Consider the following 14,204-nt stretch of genomic DNA (forward strand, 5'->3'; position numbering starts at 1 on the left):
ACTTAATGTAATTTTTCTCTTTTTTTACTGTAATTTTTTGGTTTATTTCCTGTAGGCATTGTATGTTAATGTTTAGCATAAATTATTTAACATGTTATCAATTGGTATTTGTAATGTATACAGTATATAATATATCAATTTAATTTTTTTAATTATATATATATATATATTATATTATTTCATTTGTATATGGAATTTGAACCAATTTATATTAAATATAATTTTATTTATAAAGTATTCATTAATAGTTTATAAAGAATTTATTATTTTAAAATTAAGCGTTAACCAACATTAACACACATCGAAACGTTAAACCAAACAATCAGTATTGAAACTGAAAAACAAATAATTTAATAATATTGTCAAACATTTAAAATAACAAAAACAATTATAAATAATAAAGTTGAAAAACTCTTGTATATTATAAAATAAAATTAAATAATATTTAAATAAATTACAAACGTATTAACATAATATTTATATTAAATAATTCAAATATAATACATGCTACATTATGATAAAATTTAACAAATATAATAATAATTTATACGTATACAGTATTTTTTATACATAAATCATTAAAAAACAAAAATGTAAACCAAAAAATTAGTGCTAATAAACCCATGTGACCCTTCATGTGCTTTGCATACATACACGTAACCATTTCAAATTCGAAACTGCCCAAACCACGATGAAAACACCATAATTACACGTTCTACAAAATGAAATTTATTTTCAGAAGTGGCATACAAAGCATCTCATCGTAAAGGCCAAAACAACAATTTTTTCTTCGTCTTCCTCTGCCAAATTGGTAATATCCATTGAAGACAAACACTGAAATTCACCACCTTTGTCTTTGCAAAGGTAAACAACATCTACTTGTATCGTTCTATTTTATTCCAAACCCCTTCATATTTCAACTTTATTTTTTTAACTTTTGTTTCTTAACACAAAAATATTAACAACACTTAAATGTATGTATGTTGTTTTAGCTTTCAGTAAGTTTGGGTTTTTCATCATTTTTTATACTGTTATTATGAACAAAACATTGACTGTAAAAGTGTTTTGTTCGTCCCATGTATTTTCTTTGTTGCATGTTGTATATTAAATAAAAAAATTTATAATGCAGAAAATGGACCCTGTTATGAATTCTGATATGGATAACATAGTGAAACAGTTCAGATGTCCGTTATCACCAAATAAGGTTATCTTTTTTTATATTTTTTCTTTGCAATTGGATATAAATGATTTAACAGTATATTCAAATATTAATATTAATATTGATTCTTCGTTCAATTGTTTTGTTATTGTTAGGATCGGTTTTTTATAAATGCTAACTTTTACAGACACTGGAATGGTAAGATAGATGTAGGCGACTGCATCATAACAGACCCAAACGGGAATACGTTTAAACTTATTTTGAAAAATTTAGGTCAAACTGTTGGCATGTTTTATGGGGTAAAACAAATTGTAAATTTCTATGGTCTCACATCCGAACACATAGTTGACTTCTACTACAATGACACTAACACTTTTCATATGCGTATTTATAATTTTGCTGAGGAGGAAATATGCTATCCTCCGTTGAAAAAAGAAACCAACAACACTTCAACAAATATGGGGTAAACTTTACATACTCATAAACCCCAATGTATTATTATTTTAATACTATTTGTATTTTGTACTACTAAATTACACTTTTCATTTTCTCAGCATCGATACTGTCAAAATTATGCTACCTGAAATTCAAAAGGAAGATTTACTTGACAATCGTCAAACATTTCCACCAACCCAACTTCAATCACATCCTGCAACCCAACTTCATAAACATCCAATTGCTTGGTTTCCAACCATCAGCAAGGCCGCTTCATCCGGACGACAGCCTTTGGTGAGCAATTACATGAATTATATTTGTAGTTATTTTTTTATTAAATCAATTATATGTTTATGACCAACACCTTGTACTTGCGTTATTGCAGTATTTTCCAGTAAAATATGTTGATGTCTGGAACATTAACAACTACAAAATTTCTGTCTTGATTGATGAGCATGGAAATATGATCAAGTCTGACATTAACAGGAAGTCTAGTAAGCGCAACAAAAAGGAGTTTTACCTGGGCAAACAGTGGGGTCAGCTAATTAAGCGACAAGGATACAACCAACACCAAAAGTTGAAAGTTGAAAAACTCAATCACCCTAATTATTTAGTTTTAAATGTTCAAAAAGCTTAATTCAGTAGTTTATATTATACTTTTATTGGGGCCGGCTTAACGGTTTATGCTGCCCGGATTCCTTCTGTTTTTTCGTACACTGTTCCAAGTCAATATTTAACATTTTGTAATTACTTTATTTGGTACTCATACTTTAATATTGTCATTCTTTTATAACTAATTTTTATGTCTTTCATTAATAGTTGCATGAATTGGATTATGTACTTTGGTTCTATGTTCGCCAAATATATATTTGGTTCTATGAGACTAAACTCAACCATCGATAGTCGATATTAATGTGACTCAAATCCTAGTCACACATTGCTTCTCTTTGAAGGTCACACGAAATAACAATACAGGTCGACAATAATAAAGGTTTGTTCATTATTAAATTTAATTTTTATTTATTAATTATTATTAAATTTTTATATCATTTATTTTATTATTACTCTGATGCATGTTTATATTTTTTACTTAAATTTTGTCAGTATCATTATACCAATAAATCACAATTTTGGGATTAGGTTCATGATATATACACCACCTTTTGTTTATAACTACACCTCCTTTTTGAAAAAATTAATAAAATTTCAAAAATGTTTTGAATTTTTTTTGTTTTTAATTTATACTTAAACATGTACAATATTTATTTTAGTACTTTTTTTCTATACATCTTCCCTATTTTTTTTTCTATTTTTACATGCACCTTCTTACCTTTCCATCTGTATATATAATCACCCTTCGGATTATACTTTTCACAGCCCAACAACATACCACAACACCAACCTCAATCGCAACTCAATTTTTAGATTTGGGTTTATAAATTATTTTTAAAATTATACTAATATAATATTATTTTCAACAAATAACCATACTACAAATCATTTTCGAGTATTGCTCCCTAACTCCATCTATCAACCACCAAAAACACAACATTATATTATTATGTGTAATTTATTTTAATATTTAACATCATCTGTTAAACATATTATCAATTGGTATTTCAATAATATATGTTATATATTATATAATTTTTTTAAAAAATTTGTTGTATGCAATTTGAAGGAAAAAGTTAAAAAAAATGGCTTATTTATGGAACGTCAAACGAGACAGAATGGAACGTCAAACGAGACAGAATGGAACGTAAAACGAAAGAATCAGAATGATTACTCATGATGGTCATCACTCATCAACCGATTTGACCCTTCACTTGGTTTCCATACATACACCTATGCATTTAAAAATCCAAAACCCCAACGCAGTATCCAACGATAATAATTACAATTACTGTAAATTCATATTTTTTTTAATTCATTTAACAAAAGTCCAAATTCAAAATATCAAAACGCCAATTCACAAATAAAGTTACACAACAAAAAATCAACCTTTTCATATTCTTCCTATTGCGTATCCGTAAACCCTAAAATCCATTGAACACAATCAGCCAACATCAGTCACTTTACAAACACAAAGTCGGCAATACACACACAAGTGCCATCATTTCATCATTCTCTCGACCCTAAACAAATACAAGACAACAACCCACTTTCATCTTCTCCGAAGAATCATCTTCTCTGAACAATCATCTTCTGCCCACAGTCATCTGAAAAACTTCAAAATCCTTGGTTAGTTAACTTCATCATCTTCATTATCGTTGTTGAGGCACAAAATTATTTTCTTTTTAGGGCTTAATGTTTATCATACTTTACTTGATATAAAAACCAAAACTTTACATGTTAAATTCGTCCATTACAGTGTTCTTCGTCTGTATTGTCTAATACAAAATAAAAAAGCATTGTTCTTCATTGCATGTATCCTTAATAATCATTTCATACATTGCATATATTATTTTTGTCAAAGGTTGTTTTTATGTCAACGGTTTAGGGTTTATGTTCGATTGTGGAATTGAAGCCTTCAATTTACTTGTCTTTGTTCCTGTTCAAGACATATAATGGACACTTTTAAAGACGCTGATCAGGAAAACCCACCAACACACTTCAGATCTGAAGTCTACCCAAATAAGGTTAACTTATTTTATGTTAAATCAAATTCAATAACAGAATTCCAACGTATTCATAACTTATGTTCTTCCATATTTTTGTTTTGTTTTTCTTTAGGGTCGCATCTATTTAAATGCAAAATTTTACAACTATTGGATCTGTAAAATTGAACCAGGCGAGTGTCTGATTACAGACCCACAAGGAAACTCCTTCAAGGTTTACCTCAAAAATTTATGTAAAACTGTTGCTATATTTAACAAAGGCGTAAATGACATGATTGATTTTTATGGTATAAAAAACAAACATATTGCTGAGTTTTGGTACAAGGGGTCAAACGAATTTAAGTTGCGTATCTATACTGCTGCTGAAGAGGAAATATCCTATCCTAAAATTAAAAACGAAAAAGGCCAGAGTTCTAAAAGGTACATATAATCCTAAACTATATTTCATTAACTTTAATTTATTCATTATTTATTTATTTTTTTATTAATCTGCACTTTGAATTTTCTCAGCAAGGTTAATGTCCCACTTCTCCACCCTAAGAATGAGATTATAGATTTAACAGAGGTTGATTCACCACCACCCGAAGAACAACTTCTACAACTGCCTTTTCCAACAGATCATATGCCAATACATCCTGTTCCTTGGTTTCATACTATAACAAAATCTGCGGCGACTGGAAGACAACCGTTGGTATGGAATTACATCATTGTTTTTAAATTAACAAAATATTTTATTTCTAAAATCAATATACATAATGATGTTAATAATTCACTTTCATTCTTATTTCCAGTATTTTCCGGTCAAATACGTTGATGTTTGGGGCATAGACAATTACAATTCTTGTGTCTTAATCAACCAACATGGACAGATGGTTGAAGCTGAGATTAAAAAAACATCAACACAACGAAACAAAAGGGAGTTTTATGTTGGCAAGGAATGGGGGCAGCTTATTAAAGGCCAACAATACAACACAGGCATACGACTTAAGATTCAAAAACTTGGAAACTTCAAGTTCCTGATCCTCCATGTTACGAAACCCTGACTTGGCCTTCTTATTTTATGCATCTTTTATAACTCTTTCACTTCATTTTACTGGTTCTGTATCATGACATTCTGTTTTTTTTATCAGTATCCCAATTAACAATCATGACAATTTCACGGTACTTTTAAAATCTATTTAACTTATTGCGTAATTTAAACCAACTTCATTTTTTTTACAGTATTATTTTTTAATTTATATCATAATTGGTTCCTGATGTTTTTTAAAATATGTTTAGCCTTTTATATATGTTTAGGGTTTTATATATGTTTAGCCTTTTATATATGTTTAGCCTTTTATATGATCGTCATTTCAATCAGACGTTGAGATAGGTATTTTCATCATACGAATATAACAGGGTGTTACATTTTCTCATTCCATTCTTTGATTGGATCATTTTAAGGGATAAATACAATGATGTGCTTCAGATTATTTTTCAATCTACATTATGTAAATCATACTTACGAACCAGTGGTTTTCTCCCTTACTGTTGGATTCTTTGTTTCACTTTATAAGCAAATTGCACATCCATGACACTTTGTTGAATTAACATTCCTTATTGGTGTCTCTAAAGATTAATTTATGGTTCAACTTCAATTATTTTAGTAATTTAAAAATAATTTGTAATAAATGTAATAAGCTGACGGATAATTCTTGACACTGTATTTGGTAGTCGGGATATATAATACGATATGATTTGAGAGTAACATATGATAAGACCATCATAAATTATAATGTTATTCAATGTTGGTGCAAACCATGTTAACAAATAAAATAACAATATTATATCATATGTTTTCTATTTAATATAAACTAACAACATATGATCAAAATTATGTTTAAATAACAATTTGTATTTCATTAAAATTATATATAACTTTTTAGAAAGTAATTTATAACTTTTTATTTAAAGCAATTTCAAAATAATTTTTTTTTAACTATATTATATAAGTTTTTTTTTTACCTACTTATTTTTCCAACTGGTTAAGGTTTGAATTTAAAAAAAAAATGTATTTATTTAAATTAATTTTTTTAACTATATAAAACTAAAATTAAATGTATATCAACGGCTGCATAAATTAAATAAACACTTGTATTCCACCGGACGTCGGACGCAGGGATTGCAGTGTTTCGAAACACAACGAAAATTACAAAAAATTTAAACACATTACAAATTTCATAAACATAAATTATTAAATACAATCAATTAAAATAATATTAAACAACTAATTACAATACAATCAACTATATACATATTATATATACGATGTTTCCGGTAACCTATAGGCACGTTAAACGAAACAAACCAAAACCCATGTCACCCTTCAAAATCGTAATATCCATTGAAGTCATTCACCCAATAATTTCAGCAATAAACCCCAATTTTGGGATTACACTTTCCACCTGCCAACAACATACAACAACACTCTCAATGGCAATAGCAACCCAATTTTTTCAAAAATTCAAAATATATTGGTTTCAAATTCAAATATTTGTATCTTTAAATATTCATGTATCATAATTTCATTACTGAATAATATTTTCCAACTACAATTAAATACAATATAAAATAAAACTCCTGCATAAATAACAACAAAAGTCACATTCATCTAAATTTTCAATCCAAACTATGTGAATTCATGCATTTCCATTCTACTGCAACCGCCATCAATCGTATAAAAAACCTGCAAATACAATTTAATAACAATTATCAGCAATCGATTAGTTCCAATATTACACATACACAACTAAAATAATATAACATCATACTAATACAATAAAAATTAACTTACTACTTCTCATACACCTACAATAACACACTTGAGTTACTAATTCATAAACATTACCTGCATCACTGAATGCTGGAGATAACGACACTTCATAACTATATATTGATTCTGACTGTGAAACAGACATGTCACCAACCCCATTATCAACTTCATCGCATTTGTCAAACAAATCTTCAATGTACTCATCTTCCTACAATGACAACATTAAACACATCACATCTAACTCTGTTTTACAAACAAATATATAATTTTAATATAATTTATATTCGTTACCTCTTCATTTTCGTAACCTACGTAACTTTCTTCAAATTCAATACTCATTCCACATGTGCTTTGTTCCATATCATCCAAATTCTGTTGTCTTCCACACGTTCTCATGTTATGACCTATTTGTTTACACAAATTACACTTATTACTCTTTTTTGATTTCCTACCTTTGCGCCATGAACCTTCAACAACACACCTTCCTTTACTTCTAGCAATGGCAGGATTTCTTATCACTACACTTAATTCATCATCCAATGCATTGCCTTCTTCGGATTCATCACCTTTTTTACCTCTTATTTCAGCTAATTCATTTACAACTTTATCCCTTTTATCAACATAATCATCATATGTTTCACATGCCAAAGTACTTAGCTCTTTAAAATACTCCATTAATGACAAGTATCTAGCATCTTTCTCAGAGTCCCACCTATGTCTACTAACATTGCCCTTCACTTCATCCTTCGCAACCTTAGTCCACCTTTTTAACACCAAACATTTAGGTAACTCTGATAAATTCAGATGAACCAACACTGCAAGTATATGATCACATGGAATGCCGACTGATTCCATTCTTAAGCACGAACACTTCAAATCACACGGTGTTGATTGATATGACACATGCCATTGTTTGTCAATCATTTCATATTTTCTCACTATGTATATACAACAACCAAATGTCTGCTTGCAACCAATCACCCTCATCAAAGATGAACTATGAAGCTGATCACGAAATAATTTTAGTATTTCTTTCGTATAACACTTTGCCCCCGATAGCTCAAGGTTATGATAATCTGTTTCTGGAACGGGATCACCATGAATTGATGCAAAGTCAGCTTCAACTTCCCTATAACGCATATAACTCACAAGACGATAAAATTGTTGAACAAACTCTGTCAGATTAATCTTCGGATGAATATATTTTTTCAACTCAGAATGTAATCCTTCACACCGAGAAGTTGCCCTAAAACCACCAAAGAAAGCCCCTCTAATATAAGCTGTACACCACATCTTCCTCTTTTCAAATAAGTCTATAACCCAAGGATGATCATGCAACTCAAATTTGTTCAACATTTCAGACCACTTCTTTCGAAATTCACCAATTTCATACTCACCCAACATGCATTTTCTTAGATCCTTTGTAAATGCTGGCTTCTTAATGTTAGTTGTCGCATTCCTTAATAAGTGCCATGCACACAATCTATGCTGTGAATTAGGAAATACCTTTCTTATCGCATTTTTCATTGCAACATCACCATCAGTGATAATAGACATTGGAGACTTTCCTTTCATGGCTTCTACAAATTGCCCAAGTACCCATATATATGTTTCTACAGTTTCATTTGAAACAATAGCACTCCCAAATACTATCGTATGATTGTGATGATTAACACCAGAAAATACAACTACAGGACATAAATACTTATTTTTCCCATAGGTTGCATCAAATGCTAACACATCACCAAAAACTTCATACTCCATCTGCATCATGCCATCACACCAGAACAAATGTTGCAATCTGTTTTCCTCATCAACAGTGTGACCAACATACATTAAAGGATCACTGCGTTTTAAACCATTCAAAAATTCCAGTGCACATTTTGAATCCAAACCTTGCAACCTTCTTTGCCTTCCAATTTGATTGTATATGTCCTTTTTACAAAAAGAAAGTCTCTCATACCCTCCAGGGTGATCTGCAAGTGACCCATAAACTTGAGGAGTACTTATGCCAACTTTTCTCATTTTATTCAACTGCATTATATCTAACTCACTCATATCTCTATGAGAAGCTAACATTCTACAATACTTATCTTCCAAAAAACTATGGTTGTGGTCATCCACAAAATATGTAATGTACCATAGTCCACATCTGCTATCAATATGCACTCTTAGTTTTGCTTCACATCCGCACCTTGTCTCCGGTGTTTGCTTTCGCTTTCGATTCTGTATGTTCAAACCACGGTTATCTCTAAATCCTTCCTTGAAACAAACAAAGGTTTGTTGTAATTTTTCCCCCTTAATATTTCTCAAAATCTTGCTCTTTCTTGCGGCAAATCCATTAACTTTTGCAAACCAGTAATAAAATAAATAAGCCATCTCAACACTTACAAATTGAACATTCCTAAGCTCATGGGGACTTAAATGCAAATCTAAATTAAAAATATCATCCAAAGTAGAAACTATCACCCCGTTTTCATTGTCAAAAACCTCAAATCTTCCTTCATTAACAACATTTTCCACTTCTTCATCACAAATTTCCTATAAATCAATAACCAAATTCTCATCTTCCTCATTCTCATTTATATTATCTTCTCCTTCACTTATTCCTTCAAAATTAAACACCCCTTCATTTATGCCTTCAAAATTATCTACTCCTTCATTTATGCTTTCACAATTATCTACTGCTACTGCCACCTAAAAAGTTTTAATCCTCAATTAAAGCTTTTCAGAACATCAGAAAATTAAAAACAATATCAACCTTCATCATCACACTTATCACACACATGACACAACGCAATATTAAAGGATACAACCCTAAACATGACACAAATGTCACTTACCTCTATACTTGAATTCTCAAACTCCATTCTACTTTCACGTTTAATAACAATAAGTCAATCTATGAACATCAAAACACTTCCGTAGCAGTTAATCTCTCTATTAACTGTACACACGAGAAACAGATGTATCAACAAAAATCCACATACATATAAAATCAAATGCAAAATAAACAAAAAACGTTAACCTCCAAAACGGATTCTTTTGTACGCCACACTTTAGGTTTCAACAATAAAAAAAATCGATTCGTCACCTCTTAAACCTAACAAATCTTCGCACCGGTTGCGGAGTACCACCAACAACAACGGACGGGCCGCCGGAGGCCCACTTCGAACAGATCCACAAAAGGACCACGACGCCAATCGCACCTCGTAATCGGAACTGACACAACCAAAACACCACACCCTAATAAACCTTAAAACACAGACAAATACAAATTTTACAAGGACTACTTTGCAATATATTACATCTTACTCATTATATTATAATCTGAACCCTTCAATATTATAATATTATATCTACGGTCATCATAAACCTTACACATGCAGCACGGATGGACCACTTCTCCAACTTCCCTATCAGAGACTTCACCGAGAAAAAAATACATATGTCACAATGGCCCAAAGTTGCACATGTATGAAAAAAAAAACCCCCACAATGGGCTCTTGTACTACTTAAGAAAAGAAATTAGTATTAGGAGATAGATAAAAAAAATGTTTCGCTAGATCTTATTGAATATCATCTCACAATCGACTTTAGCAACATCAAATTTAGCATCACATGTTCCTTTTTGGAGCCACTCTAACATGAACAAAAAAGAAATTGACATGGTTTGGATGTTGTTAGGTTGATTAACAACATTCAACATTGACTACCTCAAAAATGTAAAATATTTCAAAACAACATGAGATTGATAATAAGTTTTCATAATAGTATCACGAGTTAAAAAGTCATGTATATAAGATCAAATTCATATTATTTCATATATTCATTATTTTTATATTAAAATATCCTTAATTAGAGTATGTTCTTATATATATATATATATAAAAGATGTATTAATTATAAATTCTTTAAAGATCATGTACTCTAATTTGCTAGAAGAATAATGAATATTAATTAAGAAAGATAAACAGAACAATACAAAATTTAGGTGCATGTATGGTTAGTGTTATTGCTATCTATTTAGAATTGAAGTTTTATGTTGGTAATATGCATTTACATTTAATGCAACATTGAATGTAAATGAATATTACAAAAGTAAAACTCTAATTTTAATTGGTGAACAACATTAACTGTATATTTAAGAAATTGTATTTTTTTCCAATAATATATGATATATAGTTTAATTGGTTATAAGAAATTTGAGTATTAATTAAGAAAGAAAAGTAGTATAAGAGTAATTTATATATATATATATATATATATATATATATATATATATACCACAAATTTATTGTAATAAACTAATTAACTATTATTTCAAGAAAAAAATAGTGAATTAGATAATTGTTTCATGCATTTAGAAGTGAAAGTATATTTGTAATTATCAAGTATCAATTTTTTTATTTTTTTTTTAAGTTTCCTCCTCTGTCCGCCTTTTTTCAGTTCCACTGGTGTCTTTGGTTTCGAATAATTTTGTCCTTTTGTCTTCCTTATCTTAGATAATTTTGTCCTATTGCTCTAAAAGTTAAATTATCTTTGCTAAACAATGAGGTAATTAATTTAAAGAGCACAGTTGCGTCAACATTTACATGCAGGCTAACTTGGTGACCGGTGAGGTATTCCTAGTAATCATACGAAAGGTAACACTACACAATTGATTTGGTACGAAAGTATATACAAATAAAGTGAAATGATTTTCAATCAATCTATGAGTGTGAGCTTCTAATCTCTCAACAAAAAAGCTTGGGTTAGTTTCAAGCACATTTTAATTTTTCCCCTTTATCAATCAAGATTAAACTACAGTTATTATTATCTTATGATTTTCACCTTTCATCTTTTGACATACCCAACTATGCAAATAGCTAAAATCATGAAACCTCTCCAAGTTACCTTGTGAGCCACGTTTCTGCATACCCAGTATTTAAGGGGTTCAGTTTTTTTTGACAGCACAAATTTTATTCATTGAATTCCTCAAAAAAACAAACCTTATAGTTCATTCCCTCTACACCCTTTTCCAACTTCCGTTACATATTTCATATGCCGAAAATTCTGTAACCCCCCCTCAAAAACCAAAGCCCCTTTTGTTTTTTCTTACAACAAACACATGATTACTTGATTCTTTAACGGGTTGGTTCCCTTGATCTTTATTATTATTATGATTATTATTTTATTTTCCACTTCGGTTCATGCACCTGTGTTTGAGATTGGTCGGTGTTATTTGTTAGTACATATATATTGAAATTGATGGGTTTGCTATTTTTTGTTTTTCACTTGCTTCTTTGATGAAACAGGGGGTTTTGGTGTGGGGTGGGATCAATGGAGAACGTTTCCAAACCAAAGAAGGAAAATCAGCAGTTTGAATTGCCACTCGGTTTTAGATTTCATCCAACAGATGAAGAACTCATAAATCACTACCTCACCAAGAAGGTTGTTGACAACTGTTTCTGTGCTTTGGCCATTGGTGAGGTTGATTTGAACAAGTGTGAGCCATGGGATTTGCCTGGTGAGTATATAATTTCTTGGATTTGTTGAATTGCATCCTTATGACTTATGTTATCTTGCTTTGATGGAAATGTGTTCTTCTTATAATCATGCTTGTTTTTTTTTTTGAAGGGTTGGCTAAAATGGGTGAAACTGAGTGGTATTATTTCTGTGTGAGGGACAGAAAATACCCAACTGGTTTAAGGACTAATAGGGCCACTGATGCTGGTTATTGGAAGGCCACAGGAAAAGATAAGGAGATAATAATGCAAAATGCACTCATTGGGATGAAGAAAACCTTGGTTTTCTACAAGGGAAGAGCTCCCAAAGGTGAAAAGACAAACTGGATTATCCATGAATATAGGTTGGAAGGGAAACATAATCAACTCAAACCAGGAAAGGTATTCTCGAGTTTGTGTATTTCTTTTATGAGTTTTTTTTTACATAATTTTAGACATGATCTCGATCAATCTTTATGTGACACAAAATCGATTTCTATAAACTCTTTCTAGTAAATTGAAAAACTTAGTTATGTGTCTGAAGATTGGTTTAGACTATAAACATTTAGAGGTTTAAAGCTTACATGATGTGATAATTTCTTTTTATTTTTTACTTCAAGGTGAACTTTTGTTAACTGAGGTTGTTTTTGTTTTGACATTTTCCCCTCACTTTTTAGAGTGAATGGGTTATTTGTAGAGTCTTCGAGAAGAGTCATCGTGGAAAAAAAATGCATGTTCCAAAGTGTGGGAGATTCAAGTTGAACTCCTTTGGAGTGGAACCATCATCACATGCTTCTCAATTGCCTCCTTTGATGGATTCTTCTCCATACAACAGTGAAACAAGAGCCACTGCTGGTGAATTGTCTCAGTTGACCTGCTTCTCTGATCAGAACACTCATGATGACATTGTGGAAAGCATGGAAACTCCTATGTTGGACTTTTCACCCTCTTCAAGACCTGATGGTGATGTTTCCGCTTCAGCCAAAGCAACCCTTTCAGTCTCAAATCAATCAACACAGATTGCACACCAAATTGGAAACTCTCAGTGCCTAGATTATTGTTATGTGCCTCAAGAGCAGTCCATGTTGAGAATGCTGATGGAAAACCGTGGATCAAGTGCAATGCAATTTCAGAAAACTGAGTTTTCTGAGGGAAGAGACTTCGATGCTGATACATCTTTTGTGATATACAACAACAATGACATGATACACAATATGTTTGGTAATCAAGATCATTCATCAGCTTCTATTGGACCTGTGGACACCAATTGCCTATGGAATTACTGAAGGTTACAGAATATTATTTAGTGTAAGAAAGAAAATGTCAATTATATATTTATTAATACATGCAAGTCGATTACCTGCAACTGAATGAACTTAATATAGGAAGAATGGGAAATGCATGAAATTCAATTTCTCCCTTTTGGTTGGTAATTTTGAGAAAATTAGTGTTGAATAGTCCACATTTAATGTGACCTGAATTTTTAATTGTCATTCCAATCCAATTACATGTAGTTACCAACTTTAGACTTATTTGTGCAACTTTTGGGTGTAGTATTAATATACTGTCTGGTTTAGATAATGTGATCATAGCCCCTAAATAAAAGTTAATGTTACCTCGTTCCGTATTTATATAATCTTTAAGAAAATTGATTTTGTTAAAAATATTAAATTTGCTCATAATTTAAACTACTT

The 14,204-nt window shown here is 30.7% G+C and overlaps 2 protein-coding genes across 2 annotated transcripts; one reads left to right on the forward strand and one right to left on the reverse strand.

Moving 5' to 3' along the window:
- Positions 1-7,474: 7,474 nt before the first annotated feature.
- LOC145957529 (protein FAR1-RELATED SEQUENCE 5-like) lies at positions 7,475-10,451 on the reverse strand (the record flags this gene model as incomplete). Its single annotated transcript, XM_083073802.1, has 1 exon — positions 7,475-10,451. A coding segment is annotated over exon 1 (1,929 nt), but the record flags the coding sequence as incomplete, so codon positions are not given.
- Positions 10,452-11,986: 1,535 nt separating this feature from the next.
- On the forward strand, positions 11,987-14,003 carry LOC109802843 (NAC domain-containing protein 100). Its single transcript, XM_020364244.3, has 4 exons — positions 11,987-12,157; positions 12,322-12,533; positions 12,644-12,912; positions 13,188-14,003. Exons 2-4 carry the CDS (start codon positions 12,347-12,349, stop codon positions 13,794-13,796), a joined length of 1,065 nt encoding a protein of 354 aa, XP_020219833.1. The 5' UTR covers positions 11,987-12,157; positions 12,322-12,346; the 3' UTR covers positions 13,797-14,003.
- Positions 14,004-14,204: the final 201 nt, after the last annotated feature.

Source organism: Cajanus cajan, chromosome 4, assembly GCF_000230855.2.
Source record: "Cajanus cajan strain Asha chromosome 4, NIPB_CcT2T_4, whole genome shotgun sequence".
NCBI classification, from domain to species: Eukaryota; Viridiplantae; Streptophyta; class Magnoliopsida; order Fabales; family Fabaceae; genus Cajanus; species Cajanus cajan.